The sequence below is a fragment of the Acanthochromis polyacanthus genome, chromosome 8 (genome assembly GCF_021347895.1).
Source record: "Acanthochromis polyacanthus isolate Apoly-LR-REF ecotype Palm Island chromosome 8, KAUST_Apoly_ChrSc, whole genome shotgun sequence".
In the NCBI taxonomy this organism is placed as follows: Eukaryota; Metazoa; Chordata; class Actinopteri; family Pomacentridae; genus Acanthochromis; species Acanthochromis polyacanthus.
Window position 1 is genome coordinate 36,011,626 of NC_067120.1, and position 27,316 is coordinate 36,038,941.

Genomic DNA, 27,316 nt, shown 5'->3' on the forward strand with positions numbered 1-27,316 from the left:
AATGTGACTTTATAGCCAAATGTAAATTCATATTTAAGAAACTTTTGAAAAAAAATGTTAATTTTATTTGATTTATAGTAAAAGTTGTAATATTAGCAATAAACCTTGCTATGATATAGGCTGTATGCTCATAGATTATGTATTATAAAGGAAATATTAGCCTATATGTAAAGAAATAATATTAAAAACATGCATCTGATGGAAAATAAATTAGTGTGATGCCCTAATTTAGTCAATATTGTGATTACATGCCCTATAATAAACCTATAGACTCTGATAATGGACGTAGTAATAATAATAAAACGTATTAAAGGTAATAAACCATCATTAAAGTGATGAACTGATGGTAACATAAGAACCAGCAGCAGCTCCTGGAGGTGGGGGCGGCTCGTCGCAGTCGCTCTCTGCGGGGGACGGAGCGTGTCAGACGGGATGGAGGTTGTCGGTGTCCGCCGGCAGCTCCGCTGATCTGCGGCCGGCCGGTGCGGTCGACATGTCGGTGTCCGGGATGAAGAAGCAGCTGCACAAAGCGAGCCAGGTGAGCGGAACGAGCCGAGCCGAGCCGGGCTGCGCTGGGGCGGTGTTTATTACACGAGGTGAAGCGGGATAAGACTAATATCTGGAGGATGTCCTCTGGTTTCACTGCGACACTCGGCCTGCAGCTGCAAACATGGATCAGAGAGAATCTATCGATCATTGATTATATATATGTGATGTTTTTGTCTGTGACCTGCTTTAAACCTGCATCTGTAGTTGTGAACAGCTGTTTACTGCTGGTACAATCACTGCAGTACTGCAGGCTGTTTACAGGTTCTTATCATAGCTGCTGCCGCCTTACTAAAGGCACTTCCTTTGTGTACTAGTGTTACCAGAAGTACTATGATGCTGTAGGTAAAAGTAGAAATACTACAGTGTCACTATAAGTTAAAGTCCTGCATTCAAAGTTTTGCTGCTGTATTGCTTTTATCTCGGTTTTGGAGTCGATTCTGAGGTACATAATGGACATTTTTACTTTCAAATAATATGAAAAGCTTATAAAATATGATTTAAATAGTTTAATCTATTCAGAAAATATGGCACCAAAGTTCCCAGAGAAAAATAATTGTGTTGTAAGACTAAATATGGAGTAGTGAGAGTGCCAAATTACAAAAATAAATCTATTAAAGATTTATTTTTGTAATTTGACACTCTCAGTACTCCATAAATATTGCTTTATATTGCCACAGTATTTATTTATTTTTTTATTTATAAGCACATTTCTTCTAGTTTTTAAAAATTATTTTTTTAATTATTTGTCTTTATATTTCTACTTTTATTAACCTTTTGTTTTATGGATTCAGTTTTATTAATATTGCTTTATGTTTTCATATTATTTTTTTAATTTTATTTGTAAGAACATTTCTTATTTTTTTAGATTTTTTTATTTATTTGTCTTTATATTTCTACTTTTCTTTTATGGATTCATTTTTATTAATATTGATTTATACAGCAACATCTAATTTTATTTATTCTTTATATTTCACTTTTATTTTATTATTATTTATTGAATTTATTTTGGTATTTTCACACTCTCACTACTCCATAAATATTGCTTTATATTGCCACAGTGTTTATTTGTTTGTTGATTTATAAGCGCATTTCTTCTTTTTGTTAAATATTTTATTTATTTGTCTTTATATTTCTACTTTTATTACAACTTTTCTTTTATGTATTCATTTTTTTTTAATATTGATTTATATAGCAACATTATTGAGTTTTCATTTTGTTTATTCTTCTTTATTTCCACTTCTATTTTATTATTCTTTTATGAATTTATTTTTGTATTTTGGCACTCTCACTACTCCATACTAAAAACAGTGAAAGCTGGTGAAAAAAAATCTGTACAATAACCACATTTTCAGTGATTTTAAATACAGTGGAACAGTGTAATTTTTTTATGGTCTGTAATTCAACAAAACACAAAAAAAATCAGTAAAACAACAACAAAAAATTATTTACTATTTTTGAATTCTTAGTATATTTATTTTTTCTCAAATAATAGCGGATACCTGTAAGTTAATCATATTTTTGCTGTTTGAAATGTAGGAAAATGTGTCATTTTGTTTTGTAAATACTGATTTTTGATGAGGACATGACAGATTTTTTTTCCGTGATTTTATCTGTAATTTAACAGAACAGGAAAATGTGTAAAATAACAGTGTATTTATTGTTTTGTTATTGTTTCTCTCACATTAATCAGATTATTCTTCTGTCCCTGATTATAAAAGCGGATGTTAAGTAATTAAACCCTGCAGCTGCTCCAACAGTAACAAGCTGCTGACTCACTGATCAATCACTGTGAATAATAAATAAAAATAAATCAGTCAGAGGCAAAAAACAACCACTTACTTAACACATACTGCAATACTTTAGCTACTATTTACTTTTACTTAAGTGGGATTTTTCTTGCAGTAATGGTGTATTTTTACTTTACTCTGGGGGTGTTTTCTGCAACATGTGGACTCAGTCTGACTGTATTTGCTTTTACAAAGAGAGTTTTTCTTCTTTTTCAGCTTATTTTTGGTGTCATGTCGAGATTATGTCCTGATTTGATGCTTTCTTATGAGGATGAACTACTTTGTGTTGCTATTACTGGTTTCCCCTGGTGTGTGTGTACGTTCGAGTGTCTTAAAAATTATGAAAAAGATGTTAAAAACTACATTAGGTCTCTGTTAATCATGCTAAAATGAGATGTTATTCTCTAATGTAGTATCTGTTGGTCTGTTGTTGCTGCAGCTGCTGAACGAGAGGCTGATGGGAGCAGAAGGAACCAAACTGGATGAAGATTTCCTGAAGATGGAGAAGGTAAAAGTTTCAGAACGACACATAAAAACCTCCTTTTTTAAATCAGAGCCGACTCTGACTTCTTCCTCTGTGTTTCCGTCAGAGTGTCACCGTGATTCACATCCTGCTGGCTGAGCTCTTGTCCAAAACCACCGAGTTCCTGCAGCCAAACCCAGGTACTGAACCACAGCTGGAGCACATCTGTTTACTGACAGAAAGAAAGTCTGAAGCAGCACAAAGAAGCTAACAGCTAACGAAGTGCACAATTACTGACCCCTACAGTTTAATTAGTGATCCAGGATCAGCTCCTTCTACAAGTTGAACACCTGATGAGTCAGCTCCAATTTTAATAATCTTTGTTAACATTTCTTAAGCAAAAATTCAAAATAATCAAATTCAAAAATAAACTGGTGATGGTAAATTTGTTAAGAAAAGGTTCAGCTGGTAAGGGTGTGTTTGTTAAAGAGCAAATATAAAGCTGCATGTGTTTGTGTGCAGCGTACCGAGCCAAACTGAGCATGCTCAACACCGTGTCCAGGATTCGAGGGCAGGGCCGGGCGACCGGCTACCCGCAGACAGAGGGCATGCTGGGAGACTGTATGCTGCTGTACGGTCAGGAGCTCGGAGCTGCTTCTGAATTTGGTAAATAAACGTCCGTCGACACTCCCATTTTCAAAATCTGCCATGCTTTTAACAGTTTGGGTGACTTATTCTTTTAATAGGGTTGTTTTGAATCTGATTTTCTCAGTTTTTCTGAGCAAAAGCCTCTTTAAATTCATGTTGTTGAGGCTTCGTTTTGTCTTCTGATAAACTTTAGGTTTATTTTTACACAGAAACATGACGGTTGACTTTGGTCCTGTTCTTTAACCCTCCAAACTCCAAGCAGTTTCTGTGCATTTTTTGCTCCTGTCACATTTTTCTTCACGGTGGGTTAATTTTTCACTGCAATGTAAAGCCCTGCAGCTCCATGGAAACAAAACAACCACGAATAGAATAAAAGACTACTTAAATATGTCTTCTCTGCGGTATGACACAGTTAGAATGTAAGCAATCCTAAAAAGGAAAAAAAAAAAATTAAATTCTCACATTTTTTATTCAGCTAATTTGGAAAAACCCGGAACCAACATGTTCAACATTTTTCCAAGCACCCACATGTGGTACCCAATACTAGAAAGAACATGGAGGCTTCACATAGAGCAGATATTTAACTATTTATATTTTTGCAACCTCTACAAACTATTCTACACATAATTGGTAGAAAGATGTTTCTCCATGCTGAATGGATCTCCAACAACCTGCTCCTCTGTTCACTGTTTCTGAGCCATGCTGCATTTATTTATTCATCCAGTAGCTTTGATTTTCCTCTCTACTCTATGGAAACACTGCCTGCAGTTCAACCTAAAAACTTTCTGAATTTGTGTCGTGTGACTGTTCACTCAGTCAAGAGTGCAGAATTTTTTAGTATGTTACAGAATCTGGTTACTGCAAACCATCTGTTTTTGGATCATTTTTTAAATGAGACAAGTTCGAGGTTCGAAGGCAGTCGGAAAGTTGGAAATCTAATGATTCTTTGTCTTTTTACAGTTTCTGTATGGTAAGTGGAGTAATTTCAGAGGGTTAAACCACAGCCAGAGCTCCTTGAAACACTCCATGAAGTCCATTTTGTTGACAGTAAATTAGAACTAACAGAGGTTACTGACCTTTTATTGTGACTTATTGCCTTCTTATTGTGACCTAATGTCTTTTTTTTGTGGCCTATTATCTTTTTATTATGACTTATTGTCTTTTTATTGAGACCTAATGTCCTATGTTTCATATGTTTCGCTGTTATGTTTTCTTTGGTACTTCTTGCAATGTGCTTTTATTGTGACTTATTGTTTTATGTATCACTGTTATGTCTTTTTTGTCTCAGGGGCGATGGATGTAAATTAGCATTGTGCTATAATCTGGCATATTTACGCCCATTTCTGAACAAATGGGCGTTCATTAATGTGCACCGTCCCTACCAAATAAAGAAATAAAATGCAAATTACATTTCTGTTCAGTGTTTGTGCCTCTGTTGCTTATTGTCCTCTTGTTCTTTGTTTGTTCTCTATACAGGCGGCGCTCTGTCTGGTGTCGGTGAAGCTCTGCAGCAGGTCGCTCAGGCCAGAGACTCTCTGGACGTCAACGTCAAGCGAACCTTCATCGACCCCATGCAGGATCTGCACAACTCAGAGCTGAAGGACATCAGGGTGAGTCGAGGAAACGCTGCGGGATGTCAGGACAAGAAAACGCAGAAACACAACTGATGCTTCTGTTTTTATCAGAGTTTAAAGGTTCACGTCTTCAGTTTAGTAAAAAAACACGCTCAGGTCTGTATCAGACATTTCTGGTTTTAAGTGAAAAATCTCAACAGCTTTGGATGATTTGTGATGAAACATGAATCATGATTCACTCAGCATGAACTCTATTAACCTTTAATTCTATAGAAGTAATTTGATTTTTAGTTCACCTGATTGTTAGATCTGATATTTAGCATTTTTCCAATTATTGACAGTATTGTTATTATTTCTACCTCCCACTCAAAACATTTCTAATTTAGTCCAGAGAAACAGGAATCATGTTTGTTTAAATTGTTTCCTCAGTACCAGCTGAAGAAGGTCAACGGTCGTCGGCTGGATTTCGACTACAAGCGAAGACGAAGAGGGAAAGTTCCAACAGAAGAGCTGCGACAGGCCTGGGACAAGTTTGTCACCTCCAAAGAGCTGGCGGAGAGGAGCATGTTCACGCTGCTGCAGAACGACGTGAGTTCAAGAAACACACTTTATATCACTGATCCCTCTAAATCTGGGTTATTCCACCTTAAATCATCAGGTTCCTTCTGCTCAGCCACCTTTTATTTTCTTGAAACTTTTTTTTATCATAAACTATGGATGCTTAAAATGGCATCTGTAAAGTTTTGGCTTTATATCCGAAACATTTTCCAGGTTAAATCTTTTTAAAATCTGCCCTTTAACTCACTTTCAGCAGCTTTTTCTTCACATTTAAATTTGAGTCTGTTCGAGCAACAACATCTCAGAAACTATTAAAGATAAAAACCTGAAATCGTCACTGTTATTTCTCATCATCTCACCAATTCAGAATCTACAGTATTAATAATAATAGATCAAATAATCACATAAATGCACATATAAATAAGAAAATAAACAAAAAATGTGAGCAGTCATAAAATATGTGTGTTGTTGTCGTACAACATGCCTAAGCAGCTATGAGAGTTCAACTTTTCATCATTTTTGTGGCCAGGTATTTCATATTCAGACTATTTAACATATTTAGTTTGCTGTTATTGTGGCATGCAGCTACTTTTGGTTCAGAAACTATCATTAGTTGACTTCTGCTTTATCAATTTTTGTTAATCTGCTCAAAGATTTTCATGACTGCTTGATTTTTTTTTTCATATTTCAGCTCCCCCATAATCTGAGATTATCTGATCTACTTGTCCAATATATCACAGATTCTGAATCAATGACATGATGAGAAATAACTGTAAAAATTTCATGTTTTTATCTTTAATAGTTCCTGAGACATTGTGGTTCAAACAGCTTCAAATTTAAACATGTTAAAAATAGGTTGACAGTCAACTGAAGAAACATTTTCTCAGAAAATGTTTGATAGATGGAGCCGAATTTTCACAAATATCTTTATAAATATCCACATTTTTTGCTATAAAATTTCAGGCAAAGCAGAGAAAAGTCTCATGGTGAATGTGGTGTTTCCTGCTGCAGGTGGATCAGCTCGGTCGTCTGGCCACTCTGGTCACTGCGCTGCTCGACTTCCACCGCAGCGCCCACCGCATCCTGCAGGGTCTCCATGGCAACCTGCAGGCCAGGTGAGGTTCAACCCCTCTGACATCTCTTTAGACCACAAATACACCCCCTATCAAAAGTTTTAGGACACTTTCTCATTCAAATAAAGTAGAACCTGTCCTACAACTTTTGACAGGGGGTGTATCTACCAAATTTGGTACACATATGCAGCACATCAGGCTGAACAAAAAAGTCAGTGACAGCCACATTCCAAACCCAACAGGAAGTGAGCTATTTTGCACTGAATGTCAGATTTTGCCCATTTTTCATTTTTTTCTAGAGCGAACTCCTCCTAGGGGGAAACTCCAATTCACCTCAAATTCTGCCAGTACATACAGGAGGCCTTAATGATCCAAAGTTATTAAAATCTTTTTCCAAAGTCAAAGGGCGTGTCCGTGGCAGCCTCTGGAATTTTGATCCTTCGCCATGAAATTTCAAATGCTGTGCAAATGCCCTGAACATGCTCCAATCTGCCTGAAACTTTACATGTATGATCAGAGTCCTGCCCTGATCACATCCACATGATGAAATACACCCCCTGTCAGAAGTTGTAGGACAGATTCTACTTTATTTGAATGAGACAGTGTCCTAAAACTTTTGACAGGGGGTGTACATTTAGTCTGCTTAAAAAACATCTGTTCAGTCCAGCTTCTAAGTGTTGTTTTGTAATTTTAAGGTAGTCATTCTGCTACGCATTATTTCTACTTTTGTGAAGTTTCTGCATTTTCAGTTTTTGTTGTTAAGTAGGCGATAACTCTGTAACTAACAGTTTTTTTTAATTATTTAACAAATGCGGCTTTTGTTTATTTATTAGTTATCAATGATCAGAAATCACGGCACTGTAGAATGTGTTCATTTATTATAGATGTACCCACAAACTAAATGACCTTGGGCTGAACACAGGCGTGTGTCATACATGTGTACGTCATGTGCAGATACCGAATCACGTGTCCTAAATATGTAGCGGGAATTAATGGGACTCAGAAACACCCCCACAATTTAATCACTTGTTCCTTGTGTCATTTCTGACGGATAAGGAAGGCTGCCTTCCCCCCTCTCTCACCTGTAGTGACTTCTGGCCTTAGTTTGCATTCATAGTTAGTGTTTGTATTTTTTGTAAATAAAACCTTCTTAACCCTCGTGCCGTCCTGCGGGTCAAAATTGACCCGTTTTAAAGTTTAAAAATGTGGGAAAAACAAAACAAAAATTCACAGTGAAACTTCTGATGTCCACATTTTCAACATTTTTGGGAAATCTTTGAACATTTTTTGGTGGGAAAAAAATAAAAATTGTAAAACTGTTTCTTAAGAACATTCACAAAAAAATTACGTGAATGTTCTTAAAGAAAATATTAGATATATTAAAAGTTTTACTGATACATATGGAATCATTTTAGATATTTTTAGGATTTTTTGGAAGATTTTTACTCATTTTTAAAAAAGTATTTATAAGAATTTCTTGCTAAATTAGTTTTTTTAAAAAAAGAAAACTTTTAAGGGAAACTTTTAAGGGATTATTGGAATTTTCCTCCTCAAGGTTTCACAAATTTTCAGAAATTTGGGGAATTTTTTGCTGAATTTTTGTATTTTTTTCAGACAAGGAAACAATTTTTTTGGTGTTGTATGTTTTAGTGTTTACTTGTTGTCATAGTTACAGTGACGCCATGCTGCTGTCTGGCAATCATACAGAAATCTTTAACAAATTCATGGATCCAGACTATAAGCCGCATCACTGCCAAAATCTAATCACTTGGTCCTTGTGTCATTTCTGACCTTCCCTGAAAATTTCATCCAAATCTTTTAGTTCATTTCTGAGTAATGTTGCTAACAGACAGACAGACAGACAGACCATCAAGCCTACACCGATCGCCACATAACTCCGCCGCATTAATTGACGGCGTAATAATAATTTGCTGTAAACAAGGATCAACAAAAACTGAAAATGTAGAGGCTTTTGAAAAATAGGATTTATCGCTAAAATCCGTGATATGAACTGGGAGGTTTTGTTAATTTGGTTTGAAAGACTCCTTTATCTTATTTTATGAGCTACCGTTGCATTTATCTCCACACGTTCTTTAAATGTAAAACAGGCTGACGGCTGCCAGCAACAAACCTGAGCGTCGGTTCAGATCCAGAAAGATCCGAGTCAGGAGCGACCACAGCAGCAGCATCGGGTTTTACCACCAGCCGTCTTCTGTTTCCTCAGGTTTCACACACACATGCTGTTTAAATATCTCATTGTAATGCGTGTTAAATATTAAATGGACCTGCTGTTTGATTATATCACATTTAAAAGTTGCTGTATTCATGTGCAGGAGAGCAGTTCACGGTGTTACCGTCCAGACCAGGCAGCCCCATCTCCTGTTACGGTAAGAAAATACAGATATTTTAATCAAATATGGCATCAGATATAACCTTTGACAGCAGCAGCAGTACACAACTTTTTGGACTTGTGACACCTTAAAATATACTTTTACTATTCAAAAATTTCCACTTGATTTCAATTAAAGTTCAGAGAAAAACTTCATGATTTATGCTTCTTCCGATGTGTTTTCGACTTTGGTTTTCAGTTTTACAACAAAAAAGACCTAAAAGATGAAGATGACTCACTGTTTGATTAAAAGCAGCTGCACATACTAGTTTCTGATTCATTTAAAAGGAGATTGTTACTTTGTTGTCCAACTACAGTGTTTTTATCCACTGCTGATACAGGACTGCAACTAACAATCGTTTTTTTTTCAATCTTCGAATTATCTTTTAGTCTATAAAATGACAGAAAATTGAAAACTCGTGAATAAAAGTGTCAATTTTCACAACTCAGAGGTTTTCACGTGACCTGGATCACAGTTCAAAGAAAAACTGTTCGATGTATGCTTCATCAGGTGTGTTTTAAAACTGTGGTTTTCAGTTTTACACGATAACAGACTCAAAAGATGAAGAAGAGACAGACAATCTAGTTTCTGATTCCAACAAAATGATGTTTTTATTGTGTTGTTCTGCTAGAGGATGTTTTTGTCCACTGCTGATGCAAAGTTGTAACTAAAAATAGTTTTTTTTTCAATCATTAACTATTGTTTTTTTCTTAAAGAAAGACAAAATAGTGAAAACCACAGATAAAAATGTCCACTGTCCCAACTCAGAGGTTTCCACATGATCTCAAGGTTCAGAGAAAAACTGCACAGTTGACTGAATTTTTGTCAGACATGTTTTCAAACTTTGGTTTTTAGTTTTACAAGAGAAAAGAGTTAAAAGATGAAAAAGAGCTACAGTTTGAGCTTTTCGTACAAATGAACTTTCTGTTCTTTTATTATTTTTGCTTTTTTCCTACTAGAGAGTTTATATTCACTGTTGACGCAGGACCACAACTAACAATAGTTTGTTCAATCATTAATTAATTTTGTCTGTCTAGAAAATAACAGAAAATAGAGAATTAGTGGCGTATTTTTGTTTTTGAATAGCACAATACAGCGAATATTTGACATTTGTGCCTCAAAAGCATTCTTTTATTTTGGAAATTAGCTTCCTGTTGATCATTAACTGACCGACAATTAAAGAGTTTTTCTTCCACTTTGACCTCCATCATTAGTTCTAATCTCCCCCTGTGTGTCTCTGGTCCAGCCGACAGTAAGCTGGTCCTGGATCAGCCCTGTTGCCGGGCGATGTACTCCTTCTTGCCGAACCACGAGGGCGAGCTGGGCTTCAACGAGGGCGACGTCATCGTGCTGACCGGCCGGGTCGACGCCAACTGGTACGAGGGGACGCTGGGCGACCGGACGGGCCTCTTCCCCGTCAGCTACGTGGACGTGCTGGTGCCTCTGCCGTTACCGTGACGACGCGTCCAACATCCCAAGGACTCCAAAAAGAAGTTAGACGTTAGAGATGTGGGAGACAATATGCAAGTTCTCAGCTTCTTATTTGCACTTTTTCACAATCAGTCAAAGGAAAGGACGGCCATAGTTTTTGATGCAGAGCAGCGGTTCCCAAAGATAGGGCGTTGAGGGAAATTTTCTTTCGTTAAATGCAAAAAAATGAGAAAAAAGCTAAACATATCAGAATAACTGCTTTGAAACCTGTTGAAATAGGCTTCTATGCAGACGATGTGTTTCTGTTTGCTTTAAAAGGTAAACTGTTTGAGAATTATTGCAGGTTTGGAGTGAACTGCAAGTGAAGGAGTTTAAGTATCTCAGGGTTTTGTGCACAGTGAGACTTAAAATGAAGCAAAAAAATGGTCATAAGCTTTGTGTTTTGGCAACAAAATGAGGTCCTAATATGAGATCCTTCTATCAGGAGGTTGGACTAATCATTAGAGATTTAGAGTGAGGAGCTTGGAGTCGAGATGGTGCAAGTTAAAATGGTTTGGGGCATCTGTAATGGTAGTAATAATAATCTTTACTTAGCAGACCACTTTTCAAAACCCAAATTAAAGTGCTTCACATAGCAGCAAAATAAAGGCGGCTTAAAAACACAGTTTGGTGTATAAAAACTAGCGCAGTGTTGGAAAGGGTGGACACATTTTTAAGAAAGCAAAAAAAAAAAACGGTTCAAAAGACTGTAAAATTCAAATAAAATAAGGAAATCCCCTCTGATAAAAGTAGGTTTTCTGAGTCGGGATCCTTCTGAGCAACTTTCACTGGAGGTTTTACCAAACAACCTTCTTGTTTTATAGTGGTTTCTTCTAACTGAGGCACAGATCTCATGCCATCAAGCAAACAAAGAAGCACAATGAAAGATCGTCGCAGCTCTGAAAGAAAACATACCTTCAAACTGATGTTGCAATCAGACTAATTCTGTAAAAATATATATGTATTTGAATATTGAATTTTACAAAAACAACAAATAAAGAATCTGGAAAATGTTGCTAGACAGAAGTACATCTGAATTTAATGTGTTCAAGCTGCTGCCAAAACCAGACTCAGAATAAGAGGCTGGGGAAATTCTGTTTTTAGGAGCATCTCTGTAAAAAATAGCAATAATCTGAAGAAGAGTTGGTAGGGCTGTCCTCAAACAAAGATTTTCTTTGTTGTAATAATTATCTGAAGCCATTAGTCCAACTACTACTGGCTAACATTTGGCCACTTACACATTTCAAATAAGCCATATTTGACGTTGACAAAAGAGAGACAAATGTCAATAGACCAGAACGTTTGGGAACCGCTGCTCTGAAGCTCTTTAGTTTCTGACCTTTGGGTATCTCAAGTTATACTTAAAGGATAATGTTGCTGATTTTATATATTTTTCTCACAGTCAACAAACCACAGACTCAGTTACATTAAACCATTCACCATGTTTTCATCCAAAAGAGGAGGAAACGGCTAGCTTAGCATGTAGACCTTCAAACAACGAGCGCAGCTTCATATAAAACCTACAAGCAAGGCGAAACAGCTAGTTTAGATTAGCATGAAAAAATGGAAAGAGAAAAGAGCTAGCTTAGCATGAAGAATGGAAGCAGATGGAAACAGCTTGCTTAACTTGGCATAAAAATAAATGGGGAAACAGCTAGCTCAACTTTGTATGAAGATTGGAAATGGAGCAACAGCTTTGCTGACTTAGCATAAATATAAAAAGGAGGAAATAGTTAGCTTAGCACGAAGACTGGAAACAGCTAGCTTTGCTAGGGATAATGATTGGAAACTGGTGGAAACAACTAGCTCTACTTGATATGAAGACTTAAAGGGGAGCAGCAGTTAGCTTAACTTAGCATGAAGACAGGAAACATTTGGCTTAGCTTAGCATAAAGATAAACAGGGGAAACAGCCCGCTAAACTTAGTATGAAGACTGGAAATGGAGCAACAGCTAGGTTAACGTAGCATAAAGAAACCTAGGGGAAACAGCTAGCTTAGCTTAGGGAAAGCACTAGAAACAGGGAAACCACCATTTAACACGGCATAAAGACTGGAAACAATGGGAAGCAGTGTGCTTAGCTAAGCATAGAGTTTGGAAACAGATGGATAAACCAGCTTAACTTAGCATAAAGATTTATAAGGAAAACAGTACCTTAAATTTCCATGAAGCCTGGAAATGCAGCAATAGCTAAGTTAACTTAGCAAAAAGATAAACAGGAGGAAATAGCTAGTTTAGCATTAGTTAAACAAATTAGATTAACATGAAGTCTTTAAATAGGTGGAAACAGCTAGCTTAACTGAGCATGAAGATAACCAGGGGAAACTTGGCTTAGGGACAGACTGGCGACCTGTCCAGGGTGTCCCCTGCCTTCGCCCGAGTCAGCTGGGATAGGCTCCAGCACCCCCCGCGACCCTAGTGAGGATAAAGCGGTGTATAGAGAATGGATGGATGGAACTTGACTTAGGATAAACACTCCTAAGCACACACAAACTAGTCATAGTATAAAAACCGGAAGCAATGTGAAGCAGCTAGCTTAGCTTCGCATGAAGCATGGAAACATGGTCTCATGATAGTTTTCTACAAACTGGTGGTTTGCAATGTGGCATCCTGATTCCATGTTCACTTCTTGAAGCAGAACTTGAAGCTTCAATATTCTGGTATAAAATGAAATTATTTGAATTTATTGAGAAACTGCCTCACAGATCACTTTCACACCTTTAAGAATCATGACTGTTTGCTGGGATGTGTTGACTGTAAGAAAAATGTAGAAAACGTATCCTTTAACACAGAGAAAAGAGGTTCAGTCAGTGAACACAACATTCTTACACTTTTTTCCCTTTAAGCCTCTGAGCTACGTTTCATTCACAAACAGCCTTTTACATCACTGCACATTTACACTTTGGTCTGAGACAAACTGCAGGCTGCTGTGAACAGGGTACTGCTGTAACTGAGTACATCACCCTCTGTAATCCTTAGTTCTGAGGTAAGAAAAGTAAAAATACCCAGATTACAGTTGTGTAATGGATGGTTTTGTGTATTCTGTGCCGGCAGGTTCCTCCACTGACACTCTGCAAATACTTTAAGCAAAGATGTCACAGGCTGTCGGCACTTTATCAGCTTATTGAGACTCAGGTCAGGATGGGGAACAAATTGACAACAAACTACACAGAAGTTACATCTGGGCTTTTTGGAGTTTTGCTGTACAGATCATCAGCTTAAGTGCTTGGAAATTATCAACTAAAAAAAGATGTGGTTCTTTTTACACAAAATAGCTTTAATAAAATGTGATTTAGGGGATACAGAGTCACTGTTAGAAGATATATTAAACAGTTGAAGCGAACAGTGAAAAAATCACATGTTGAAACCTCTGAGAAAACACTGGTATATTCCTTTTAACCAGGTTAAAGGTCATTGTACACTAGCACCTAGGATTCTGGGACTATTCAAAGGAATACTTTGACATTTGATGTTGACACAAAATGTTCTCTTGTGTTTTTCATTCATTTATTTTGAACAGCTAGCTTAACTTAGCATGAAAATGTGGAATGGGGAGACAGCTAGCTTAGCTTAGTGTAAGGACAAGTAGGGGAAGCAGCTAGCTTAGCTTAATGTAAGGACAAGCAGGGGAAGCAGCTAGCTAACTTTAGTATATGGGCAAGCGGTGGAAACAGCTTGCTATCATTAGTGTATGAACAAGCGGTGGAAACAGCTAGCTAGCTTCAGTGTATGGACAAGCAGGGGAAAAGGCTAGCTTAGCTTAGTGTATGGACAAGCAAGGGGGCAGCTAGCTTACCATAGCCTAAGGACAAGCAAGAGAAGTGGCTAGCTTAGCTTAGTGAAAGGCTTAAAAAACAAGGGAACCATCCTGCTTAGCCTAATGTAAAGACTGGAAACAGAGGGAATCAACTAGGTTAACATAGTATAAAAACTGGAAACAAGGAAAACAGCTAGCTTGGAATAAAGAATTAGGCTGTGTCCGAAATGGCATACTAACGTACTACTCATACTAAGTGTGACGTCAAAATAAGTATGTAGTGTGTTCACATTAGATAGTATGAAAAGATTGAGTACGTAAGAAATACCCGGATGTATACTATTTCCGGAAAATTTTTAAGTATGCGCGGTGACCACACTAGTCATACTCAACCGCCCCATAATGCTTTGCGAGCTACCCACCAAAATGGAAGCCTCCGCAGGATCTGTGGCCAGACCGGGGCGATTTTTATTTATTTTATGTGGTTAAGTAGTCATCCTAATCACCCCACAGATTTGAGAAATAGGCGTTTTCTGACCAGCGTTTTAAATTTGTCAGACGCCTCACAACGTGCTACTGAATGCTAGCAGCTAGTTGCAGCAGCTCGCTTTGCATACAGAACAAGTAGCAGCTACCTCCAGTAGCCTGCAGCTACAATTGAAACGATTCGCATAATCTGGCTAATAACTGCATGAGGAGTGCCGGCTTGAAATTGCAACATTAATTATGCGACTGTTTGTTAGCGTAAAATCAACCTGAAGCTGGCATTCAGCCGAGATATTTGATAGCCGTACTTCTGGTTTTTGTCGTCGGAGGTTTGAAATGCATTATGGGAAACGTAATAGTATACTACAGTGTGAACGGTTGGCATTGTAATCATACTTATAGTACGTAGTATACAGTATATACTCATTGAGCATGTAGTATGTAGTACGTTATTATGCCATTTCAGACACAGCCTTAGAATAGATGGAAACAGCTAACTTAGCCTAGCATAAAGATGTACAAGAGGAGAAAACAGCAAGCTTAGCTTGACAAAAAAAAGATCTAGCCTAACTCAGTATATTTTTTTTTAAAAATTGGGAAAACAGCTTACTTAGCTTAGTGTAACAATGAGCAGGGAAAACAGCTAATGTAGTTTAGTAAAGACTAAAAAAACTAGGCAAACGGCCAGCTTAGCTTAGCATAAAGATCAACATGGGAAGCAGCTATCTTAGCTTAGTACAAAGACTGAAAACAAGGGGAAACGGATATCTTAGCTAAGAATGAAAACTGGAAACAGCTAGCCTAACTTAAAGACTAGATACAAGGGAAATGACTAGCTTATCTTAGTATGTCGACTAAAAACAAAGGGAAACAGCTAGCTTAGCTCAACGTAAAGTTAAGCTGGGGAAACCGCTAACTTAACTTAGCATGAAGAATGGAAGCAGAGTGAATTTGCATGCTTAGCTTAGCATGAAGACTGAAAGTAGGACAACATAGTTAGCTTAGATTAGCATAAGAACTGGACACAGGTCAATACAGCTAACTGAGGTTAGCATAAGGACTGGCAAAAGGGGGAATCAGGTAGCCGGATTCTGCCTAAAGAAGGAACTCCTCTAAAGATCACTGATTAATATGTTCGATCTCATTTCACAGGGTACTTCACATATTATGGTCAAGGTTGCCTTATTGTTTTAAATTATACAGAGAACACCAACAGTTTATTTTGGAGCGAGCATTGATCAAATTTATTAAAACGATAAACACTGAGCGGGTTGGGTATCTCTTCCCAAAATGTCAGACTGTTCCTTTTAATCTCAGAGGTCGGTGTGATGGAGACTGTTGGTTTGTGTTGACACCACCCTGAGCTGAAGCTGCTGCTTTTGTTGTAGTTTGTCAGTTAGAAATGCAGAATGTATATAAATTAGAGCACAAGCAGCTGCCGTGTATTCTACAAAATGTCCCTTTAGACACCTATTTAAAATATAAACCTGCAGTTAACACAGAATAGACCACTGTATTTAATAGTGACTGTTGTAGTTGACATAAGAAGCCGTGCTGTTGTGGATCTTCTGGCTTTACGTGATAAATGAATCACTGCACTTGAATGTAATGAATTAATAAAATGTGTAAATGTTCATTTTGGTTTGGAAGCTGAGGGGAAGCACATACACAGTTTTATTCCTCTCTTTCAGGGAAATGACCAGCCTATCTGCAGAATGTTTCTACAGTGTGTTTGCTGTTGAACTGAACAAACAGCTGGGAAATAATCTTAAATATCATTGTCTGAATATCCACCATCACTGATGTTCTCCAGATTAATATTGTTTCAGTGGAAAACACTTTCGTTGAGGCTTTAAATGAAGCTTTGTGCTGTTTGAAATCATCTCAGATGTATTAGATGTCGGATTATCTGCATGGTGACTGTTAAGCTGATTTTTAAGTCATTTTGCAGCACCGTTGAATCATGTTATTCCTCTGAGAACACAGATTTTTGTTGTAGAAACTCAGAATGTATTTCTGCAATAATTTCTTTGAGTAATAAATGTTCTTTCATGTCTATTTTTTGCCTTCTTTGTTTTTATTTTTGTATTTATTTATTTGTAAGTGGCAGTCTGTGGAGCAAATGCGGACTTTCAACAAAACCATTGTTGTTCTCCTGTTTATTACATTAAAATAATTTGTGGTTGCTCATTTAATCAGTATGTGTTGCTATATTGGCTCGTCCAATCACTTCATAATCATTATGCAACTAAGGTTGTAGTAAGTGGATTATTTAATGCCACTGACAAAATCATGTGAGATTTGCTAATTTGCTATCCTGTGGTATTTTTATTTTCCATTAAATAATCGGAATATTACTCTTCGCTGGTTTATATTTGATGTCATAATCCATAGAATTCTGTAAAAACACAACAGCAAATATTTCTGTTGCAACTATTTCTGAGTTATAAGGGTGAAAAAATCACCAAATCATTTGTTTAAATACTGTAACAAGAAAGCTAACTATAAACTCATCCATTAAACTGCACTTAGAGATAATTTACACAGATATTATGAAGAAAATGACACTTGGCATGAATGTACATGTTGATTCTTATATATTTTTTGTTTATTTTTGCAGTGAAAGCACACAATTTAATGCAATTATACCAGAAATGACTACTAGTGCATTTATCTCTTTGGTCTTTAAAGATGTGTCACTTCTCTTCCAAGATGCTTGAGCTGCAGAAGTCTGTCGAATGAAGGTGAAACATCGTCAGGGACCAAAAAAGAGAAATGCAGCTGCTTTTTGCTGAAGCTCTTGGGATTGCTTTCAAAACTGCAATGAAATCTGCTCCCCTGAACACTCTCATTCAGGTCTACACTCTCTCATGCTCACTACGCTCAGCCAACAAAAGGTGCCTGATAGAAACACAACAACAGGGCTAGTCGATAGCTAGACACTTCTCTTCTGTGGTTCCCCGGTCGTGGAACAAGTTTCCAAATTCTGTTTGATCTACAGAGTCTCTCTCAGTCTTTAAGAAAAGACTAAAATCCAGCTCCTCACTGAACACCTTTAGACGACTGCAAAAAAAAAAATCCTATTACCTCTGCACTGCCTGTAGACACCATGGTCCTATTATCACACTTGAACTTGTTTTACTTATCCAGGTTGTTTTCTCCTGACTAGATCCCTGCTTGTGTTGTATCTACTCTCAGACGTACGTCACTTTAGATAAAAGTGTCCTTGCCACTGTCGCCTTTGGGCTTGCTCTGGGGGTCAGGCATTTGGGTTCTGTAAAGCGTCTTGAGACGAGTTGACTGTAATTGACGCTATATAAATAAAATTGAATTGAATTGAATTGAATTAAATACAATTGTAGAAATGCATATTGTGATCTAAAAATCCTTAAAAACATATTCATTAAATTGAAAAACGTTACTTATTGTTGTTTTAGAATATCCTAATACAAAAACATACAAAATACATCTGTCATCTCCGTATTTGCTGGTTGTCATAGTATATTGTTGTTGTAGTTACAGCCTCCGGCCGCAGGTGTCGCTGCAGGCGGCACTCGTCACCGCTCCTCCTGCGGATTTAAACTTCCTTCGGAAGTCTGCTAGTCCTCTTCTACCAGGCCGATCCAACATGGTGGGTGAATTTTACATTTGTAGTCTCGCTATCTAACACAATCCTGCCGTTTCATCGGTTTATATTTCACTCTAGGTTCATCCACGGACACCGGAGCCGCTACTGTACCGGCTGTCCATAGTATTAACGTTGGATGACATAAACTGAACGGTTAATCGGTGTTTTTGTGACGGAAAGGTGCCGCTAACGGAGGAGCTGAACGTTCTCCTGAATGAGCCGTAATTCTTGTTCGGGTTATTAACGGCCCAGTTGGACGGTAGAAGCAAAATAGCACCGCCGTTATTTCTATTTATCTACGGGCTGTTTTAACGGTTAAACTGCTGGTAAATATCCTGACGGTTTGTTAGCCTTAGAAGCTAAAATGGTGTTAGCTTGTGATTGTAGCTAACGCCGCAGGCAGAGCAGCAGGAGGGCTCATGTTAGCATGGCTTTGTGTTAAAATGTGTCGCAAGTAGATGAAACCAAACTGATTTCAGAGATTAAATATTTCCCTGAATTAAAAATGTACAAATCGACAGTTATGAATGTTAAAGTTCGCGTAATTCATCCAAATTCAAAATCGTAGAGGGAAATTATGTTAACTTAAAATCAGGTGTGGATGTTTGCAGGTACCGGTAAAGCGTTTAATTTAACCATAAAGCTGATGTTAAACAATACATAATAAAATTAGCATTTGGAAAGTTGTATTTCCTTTTTGCAGGCAGATAAGAGCTGAGGCAGATAAGAGCTGATCGAACTGATTTAGTGTTATAAATTGGTAATACTAACGTGTAGTATGTAAAAACTGAAGTGATTTCAAATTTGAAACATTAATTGCTGATAGGAAACCAATGGTAGTCTTGCTAGATACAGTTAAGCGTTAAATGCGGATTAAAATAAAAACCAATTATATACATTGGCTGGATAGAAATATATGTTGAGAACCAGCAGGACTTTGCTGGTGTTGAGTGTACAGTTGTTTATTTTGATTATATTCTTTAAAACCTGTGACTGGGCACACCTGGAGTAATATCTGATTTGTTTTATACAAACATTGATTGGACTTGAGGTTTGAATGAATTTCATTTAGCATGTCAGTCAAGCTAAGGACAGATTCTTTCTCCTTTCGTGTGGAAATCTCTAATGCTAATTAAGACTAAGGCGTTTATTGTCTTTTATTGGACAAAAATAATTAATGTGTAGATGATCACCAAGTCATGGATTAAATCATATTGGACTGTGGTTCTGATATTACCTGATTAGGCCTGGCTTATCTAGAATAAACAAGTCATTATGTCTCATTTTCTGAGGTCTTGTTTCATAGTCGTTACCCGTTAGGTGTATTGTGTCCAACATGGACATTAAGTCGTAGCATTCTTGAAAATACCTCTCTTAAATGACTACGTTAGTTTAGCTCTTTGAGGTTTAGAAGGAGCTGCTTTTTAGTTTGAAAACTAATTCAATATTAGTTTAATTCCTGCCATCAAATTGATGTTGGATGTTTCTCAGCGTTTTTATGACAGTTTTGTGACTGTAATGCTTGCTAAATGTCTGTTTTGTGGTCTGTGTCCAGGGACGAGTCAGGACCAAGACGGTGAAGAAGGCCGCTAGGGTCATCATCGAGAAATACTACACCCGGCTGGGCAGCGACTTCCACACCAACAAGAGGGTGTGCGAGGAGATCGCCATCATCCCCAGCAAGAAGCTCCGCAACAAGATCGCCGGGTGAGTCAGTGGGTGGAGTTGATGATGACGTAGGGCGGCATTGTTTCATTTCAACCTCAGACAAACAATCTCAGACACATCGGACTACAAATTTTTTGTTGCTGGACAAAAAGAAAACTTGCTTGGTTCTAATTTTCCACGACTAATCTTCAAGAGAAATCACATCGGTGGATATTAATTTAACCCTTTGAGGAAATTCTAGTCATCTATTAACTGACACATTACGAACAAGATAAGACAATGTAGAAAACAAAGAGCATGCAAATTATGCCGGTTGAAGAAACAGCATAAGGTGCTTGAAATGCTGGTTTTTACAGATGTGTGCAAAGAATTAATATTTACAATAAAGTGCTAACAGGTGTAATTTACAGTAAAAATAGAGTATTGTATGGAGCATGTTGGAGTCTTTTGGGGTTTATTTGAAATAGTTTGACCTGAAGACTCCACGGGGGCAGGAGAGAAACGCAGAAAAGGAAGATTGGTTAGCGAGAATGTCTCTTTTTGGGGGAATATTTTGGGTACAGAGAGGATGACGTTTACTAAAAACAGGTACAGTGTCCGGTAATTGTTGACACCCCTCGAGGCCACACAGCTAATTAGCTTTAGCATTTAAATCGGCACCACAGAGCTCTGTGTGGTGAGTGGAAACCCAACAAAAAAAAGCAAAGACCAGTTTTGGTTTCCTTTTCTGGTGTTAGACCACATAAGAAAGGTTCCAACCAGCTCTTTTTATAAACCATTTTTATTATTGATACACATGTTATATTAGTAGCAGCCTTAAAGTGAAAATTCCTGTTTTTCATCTTGCATATAATCAGAATGTCACTGTTTTTCTGTCTCCCTGTATCGAAAGGTGATCACGGCGTCTTGTAGCCTGGTCATTTGATAAATACAGGAACATGAACCTGCGAGCCTTTCCCTGTGTTTGAAGGATTAACAGTTCCTATCAGACCCTGGCGCTCTCAGACACGAGTACAGCATTCGTCCTGAACTGTTTGTTAGTTTTAGATGTTTAACCTCAGTTTGTCCGTGATTCTGACAGTTTTATCTGCTGCTGCTTCTTCAGGTATGTGACGCATCTGATGAAGAGGATCCAGAGGGGTCCAGTCAGAGGAATCTCCATCAAGCTGCAGGAGGAGGAGAGAGAGAGGAGGGACAACTACGTTCCAGAGGTCAGTGAACGCATCACAGCGCTGCTTTTAACACTCGTTTACACAGTTACACCTTTTCTGGAGTCCTGATGAGAATGTGGAGCTGCTGCTGGTTTGATGTGGTAGAGGGCTGCTGGTGGGGCATATTTTATAAGATCCAATACTGTAGTTGTGCAGGAAATGTATTTATGAATTTTGATAAGAGTTTTTGATTGTTGAGATAACTGAACTGTTATGGCACTGAGATTTACATATTTGTGCTCATTTGATGCTGGGGATTGTGTTTTTTGTCTCCGATTCACATCTGAGGGAAGTAATTTTTGGAATCAGCTGATATAGAGTCTGATCTGACATTTGTACTTGCATATATTTGACACATTCATGTTTCCAAACGTTTTTTGAAGGAGGGTTTAACAGAAACGACGGTGAGCGTGCATTCATGTTAGAGTGACACCTCTTCTTATTCATAAACAATCTTTGGCTATGCTAATGCTAAAAGCTAATCCCACATAAATGCAAATCCACGATTCGGCTTCTACCGAGATCGTTTTTGGTTCTCTCTGCTTTGACCGTCTAAATAGAAAGTCCACTTTGATTTTTTTTTCTGCTGTAAAGTTACTTATTAATGAGGTTTTAGTAGCTGATAGGAGACGCCTGCAGCCACATTTAAACCGTAAAAATGAGCAGCCTGGATATGTTGTACGCTGAGCTTTACTGTGCATGAAAAGATACCAGCTCTGTGTTTTGTTCAGACAAATTCTGTCCGTAGATGTTTGCTGATATGCAGTAAAATGCTGCAGTATTGAGTTGAAATTCATCTTCAGTTTGATGCATTGAAATATTTTAGCTGATATGATCCATTCAAGCAACAATGGAGCTGTGCTGTCAGTGTTTCTGCTGTGAGTGTGTGTGTTTTCCGTCTCCCTGTATCGAAAGGTGATCACGGCGTCTGGTAGCCTGGTCATTTAATAAATACAGGAACATGAAGCTGTGAGCCTTTCCCTGTGTTTGAAGGATCCTCCGTTCCTTTTGAACCCTGGCGCTCTCAGACAAAACCTCAAAATGCATCACAAAGACACAGTCAGCTCTAATGATGGATTAATTCAGTGTTTCTACTTTAAAGGATAGAGATTTGTAAATGCTGGTTTCTCCGCTTATTTCTGCTGAAAACACGTAGACGGTAATGAGTTAATGTGAGTTTTTTTGCGATGTGAAAAGGCAGAAGGCGTTTGTTTCTTCAGGCAGCTCCTTTGTGTTTTTTTGGGTCCTCGAATGCATCACAAAAACTAAAAAATGTCAACTCTATTGTCTTTTTTTTTTTTTTTTTTTTTTTACCAAGTGCTTTAAAAGTCTTGTTTGTGTCATTCAGGGTCTTAAATTTTAAAATAATGAGAACTGTGATGAAACTACGGGATTTAAAGTTAATCATTTAGGTTTCATGTCTTCACGTTATTCAGACTTGTGAAGGATATTTGTGTCAAATTAAACATTATGTAATACAATTTTGCATATAATATTGGTAAAATGTGCATAGTAATGTTGTTAGATTGGTTTAAAACATGTTGCCCTGCTCCTAATCAGCCTTTATTTGTTCTGTTTGAGTGTTAAGATCCTAAAGCATTTAAGTGAGTGTGTGTTTTAGTGTAACCGTCAAAGCGGGGAGTGAAAACGGTGATTTAGTTTGAGGAACACGTGCAGAAGGATAATCTTTCTCTGACAGGATGTTCTGCAGCGCTACAGACTCATTTAGCAAATTAAATACTAAGCGTTTCAGCCTGTCCCAGTCACTTCTGTTTTGTACAAAATTAATAAAATGGCAGCAGCTTCTGCACCGTTTTGTCACTACAGAAAAACAAAACGTTCTGTTTCCTGGAGGTGACACACAAACGGCAGTGGGCCTTTTAAGGTAGAAAAAATTTTAGTGCAGCAAAAAAACAAAAACTGTCTGCTTAAATCATTTTTGTAATTCTTTAACTTTTCACATCACAAATGGCCAAAAAACATCAATGCTGTTTGCTTGTAGTCTGGTGATCGCCCTGTTCAGACTTAATGCAGGCCTTTATTCAAATATAAAGACGTGTATTCGTGTTTTTTTCACCTTCGTGGAGACATTCTCGTAAACTTTGTACATAAAGCAGCATAAACTTGATTTCTTCTTTGCTTTAAGGAGCTCAGTTTTTAAAAAACGTCCTGCAGCGAGTAAAACAAAGTGTATAAAGTCACGGTTTTGTGTGTTTGCTGTAATAAAGCGTGTATAAAACGACTGACTGTGATTGTGCGTTTCCCTGTGCAGGTGTCTGCTCTGGACCAGGAGCTGATTGAAGTTGATCCCGACACCAAGGAGATGCTGAAGCTGCTGGTAAGAGTCCGAGTGCTTTTACTTTAGTACAAATGACAAGTATTTAGGTATTTTCTGATGATGCCTTTAACTTTACTGCTCTACATTCTAAAATGCACATTATCAAGTAAAATATTAAAATTCTGCACTTGAACTTATTTTCTTTGTCGTCCTGATGAACCAAATGGTTGTTTTGTTTGTTAAATGTGACGTCTTTAAGCTTCACTTTGTTGTTGTTTTGTGTCTTTGTTGTTTTGTGTCTTGTTTTGCATTTCTTTGTGTTTGTTTTTCTTTCCTGCCGTATTGTGTTGAATTTTGCGTCTACTTTCTCGTCATTTTGTCTCATTTTTGTGTTTTTGTAGCTTTTAGCGTCTTGTTTTCACATCTTTGTAGTTGTTTTGTGTCTCCGTAGTTACTCTGAATGTGTGGATGTTTTCTTTGTCCTCCTTTAGCTTTGCTTTGTAATTATTTAGTATCTGTTGTCATACCTCATTTAGCTGCACTTTCTTGGCATTTTGTGTCTTGTTTTGCACCTTACTGTGTTTGCTTTCCTTTAGTGTCGTATTATATTTGATGTTGTCGCTTTCTGGTCATTTTACGCCTCGTTTTGTTCATTTTGTTAGTTTTTGCTCTTTGTTTTACATGTCTGCAGTCATTTGAGGTGTTTTTTGTGTCTTTGTAGTTGTTTTTAGTGGCTGTTGGTCCTTCCTGTCACATTATTCTTCATTTAGCTGCACTTTCTTGTCATTTTGTGTTTTGTTTTCCATTTTTCGATGCATGCTTTCCTTTAATGTGTCGTCTTATATCAGATATTTGTGTTGCTTTGTGATCATTTGGCCTCGTTTTATGAATTTTGATCATTTTTGCTCCTTGTTTTGCACCTCTGCAGTCACTTGACGTGTTTAGTGTATCTTTGTAGTGTTATTTTGCATCTTTGTAGTTGTTTTGCATCTCTTAAGTTACTCTAAATCTGACTTTGTGTCTTTGTTTTTTGTCAACAATCCAAAATGATTTAGTTTACCTTCATAGAGGAAGACAGAAACCAGGAAATATTTAAATTTAAGAAGCTGAAATTACAGGCTTTAGGTTTTTATTCTCAACAAAGAGTTACTCAGACCAAATAATCAGCTCTCAAAATATCTGCCTTATTTCATAGTGGACAGCTAATCGATGACTTGTTGCAGCTCTACCATTTACACACCAACGTAGCTGTCATAATCCTGTGAAAGTCGAATACTAGAATCCTGCTTTCACCTCAGATTTCTGCTGTCAGTCGCTGCTACTTCAACACAGAAACAGTGAAAACGTTTGTAATTTAAAGTGAACTTGAGGATTAAAGGGACAGTCCAGCTAGAAGTGAACGATAGAAGACGTGAAGCAGGAACGTGAGCTGAGCGTCTGATGTTTAACGATGCAGCCACTCTTTGATCGCCGCTGTTTAACATCACATGAAGTCTCTGATGCAGAGCAGCGACTTAACGATGTGATTAAAGTGTGACGATCAGAGATGGTCGCAGACTTTAAGCAGCTTCGTCAGCAGAATATTCATGTCTTTCTGTAATGTTGTTCCAATCATGGTTAATTACTGCAGTCCAGGTTTTACTGTTGGATTTAACGGCAGTCTGCTCCTTTTTAAACGGGCCTGGTTGTTTCCCACTGCATGGTTTTTAATGAGAACATGAGAACTGCAAAAGTGGTCCTCAAACTGAACTCTGAGTAGTTCTGGTGGTGCCTAAAAAATGTCTGACATGTTGACTGTAGTTTAATTATTTGAAGACCTGAAAGCAGTCGCTCTAAACCGTCTCTGCTTCTTTAACGGGTTATTGCATTAATTAGTTATTTTGTTTTTCCATGCATTCAACCACAACTCAAGGAAAGGTGTAATTTACAGTCCTGTAAGACGAGAATCCTCATGTTTTTCTTGACATATTTACTTGAAAAAGATTTAAATGAGTAATTTTTTCCGTTGTTACGAACGTCCCTGCTGTACGTTACTGAGCATTGATTAGAGTCAGAGCTCCATGTTTCTGACACTTTACATTTACTGTTTTATGAAAAATTAAGAATATATCAAAGTTTAATCGGCAAAACTCCGGCCGATGACTTATTTTGGAAAGGGCTGTAATTGACTGATTTAATTGGTCGGACCCTCGTCACTTTTACCAGAACTCTAAAGTTTTTCCTCCTAAAATATCACGTCTGTCTGCTGTACTGATGAAATTCTGAGGATGAAAATACAGGAAAATAAATAAAATGTATAAACATCAACCAGTGGTTGGTGGTCGTACAACATATGACAGCTTATGGAGGTGACAGTAGTGCCGTTATAATGACTTGTACCTGCTCTGAGTCGTGTCCTCGAGTCTTATTCTAGTTGTGAACCTGCAGAAACCCTAAAAGAACAAAGTTTGATTGATATTTTCTGCTGTGAGTGTGTGTGTTTTCCGTCTCCCTGTATCGAAAGGTGATCACGGCGTCTGGTAGCCTGGTCATTTAGTAAATACAGGAACATGAAGCTGTGAGCCTTTCCCTGTGTTTGAAGGATCCTCCGTTCCTTTTGAACCCTGGCGCTCTCAGACATTTATCCTTAAACCTGCAGCCGTCTCACCTGTCCAGGTACGACCCAGCTCTCACCGTCGCTGTGTTTCTTGTGTTCCAGGACTTCGGCAGTCTGTCCAACCTGCAGGTGACCCAGCCCACCGTCGGCATGAACTTCAAGCAGCCCCGAGGAGTCTAGACGTCTGTAAAGTAACTTCCTAATAAAAACCCTTTGGGACAAAAAAACCCCCGGCTGTTGCAGGACTGTTGATTTGTGGATGTTTTTGGTTTTAAATCCTCCAAACTTTGTGCTTTTAAATTATCTTTTTACATGGGTGTAGCTAGAAAAGACGGGCTTTAAATAAACGGAGAAAAATGGGACGGTCCCGTCAGTTGTCGACTCAAAGTTTGTGATTTTTGGTGTTTTTGATCCATGAAAGAGGACGCTTAAAAAAATACTGCTCAAAACAGAAGCAAAAACGGCTCATTTCCTTTGTTTTCAGGGATTTAAATAACATTTCCTGCTTAGATTAGTAGAAAATATAATCTAGTTGGTGTTAAATTTCCTTCAAACTGCAGTTTCTTTTATATATTTTCGATTTCTTCCCTAAAAAATGGCTTATTTTCTGGGATTTAAATAACATTTTTTGTTATTTTAGTATAAAATCTAACCCAGTTTGTTAAATTTCCTTCAGACTGCATTTTCCTAAACATAATTTCCATTTCTTCCCTAAAAATGGCTCATTTTCTGTCATTTTCACTGATTTAAATAACATTTCCTCGTTATTTTAGTAGAAAATATGATCTAGTTGGTGTTAAAGTTCCTTCAAACGGCATATTCTTTTATATATCTTTCTTTTATTCCCCAAAAATGGCTCATTTTTCATAATTTTCTTTGATTTAAATAACATTTCCTTGTTTTAGTAAAAAAAATATATTCTAGTTTGTGTTAAATTTCCTTCAAACTGCAGTTTCTTTTATATATTTTCCTTTTATTCCCTAAAAATGGTTCATTTTTCATCATTTTCAATTATTTAAGTATCATTAAAATGTTATTTTAGTAGAAAGTCTAATCCAGTTTGTGTTAAATTTCCTTCAAACTGCGTTTTCCTTTACATAATTTCCTTTTCTTAGCTAAAATCTCCTAGAAAAGTGATCTAAATGCTCCTGTAGCACACTGCCAAACCTCTCGTCTCATTT

The 27,316-nt window shown here is 37.4% G+C and overlaps 2 protein-coding genes and 3 non-coding genes across 5 annotated transcripts; all 5 read left to right on the forward strand.

Moving 5' to 3' along the window:
• The first annotated feature begins 370 nt into the window (after nucleotides 1–370).
• sh3gl3b (SH3-domain GRB2-like 3b) lies at nucleotides 371–16,812 on the forward strand. Its single transcript, XM_022200997.2, has 10 exons — nucleotides 371–538; nucleotides 2,776–2,844; nucleotides 2,927–2,999; nucleotides 3,322–3,465; nucleotides 4,924–5,057; nucleotides 5,451–5,609; nucleotides 6,591–6,694; nucleotides 8,761–8,876; nucleotides 8,986–9,039; nucleotides 10,289–16,812. Exons 1-10 carry the CDS (start codon nucleotides 494–496, stop codon nucleotides 10,498–10,500), a joined length of 1,110 nt encoding a protein of 369 aa, XP_022056689.1. The 5' UTR covers nucleotides 371–493; the 3' UTR covers nucleotides 10,501–16,812.
• A 1,462-nt stretch (nucleotides 16,813–18,274) lies between these two features.
• On the forward strand, nucleotides 18,275–26,508 carry zgc:114188 (40S ribosomal protein S17-like). Its single transcript, XM_022200996.2, has 5 exons — nucleotides 18,275–18,385; nucleotides 19,938–20,089; nucleotides 21,156–21,261; nucleotides 23,534–23,599; nucleotides 26,238–26,508. The coding sequence occupies exons 1-5, from the start codon at nucleotides 18,383–18,385 to the stop codon at nucleotides 26,313–26,315; spliced, it is 405 nt and encodes a 134-aa protein (XP_022056688.1). The 5' UTR covers nucleotides 18,275–18,382; the 3' UTR covers nucleotides 26,316–26,508.
• On the forward strand, nucleotides 20,929–21,058 carry LOC127535287 (small nucleolar RNA SNORA71). The gene has a single exon (XR_007944135.1). It is a non-coding gene; the product is annotated as a small nucleolar RNA SNORA71 (small nucleolar RNA).
• LOC127535288 (small nucleolar RNA SNORA71) lies at nucleotides 22,163–22,292 on the forward strand. The gene has a single exon (XR_007944136.1). It is a non-coding gene; the product is annotated as a small nucleolar RNA SNORA71 (small nucleolar RNA).
• LOC127535289 (small nucleolar RNA SNORA71) lies at nucleotides 26,029–26,158 on the forward strand. Its single transcript, XR_007944137.1, has one exon. It is a non-coding gene; the product is annotated as a small nucleolar RNA SNORA71 (small nucleolar RNA).
• Nucleotides 26,509–27,316: the final 808 nt, after the last annotated feature.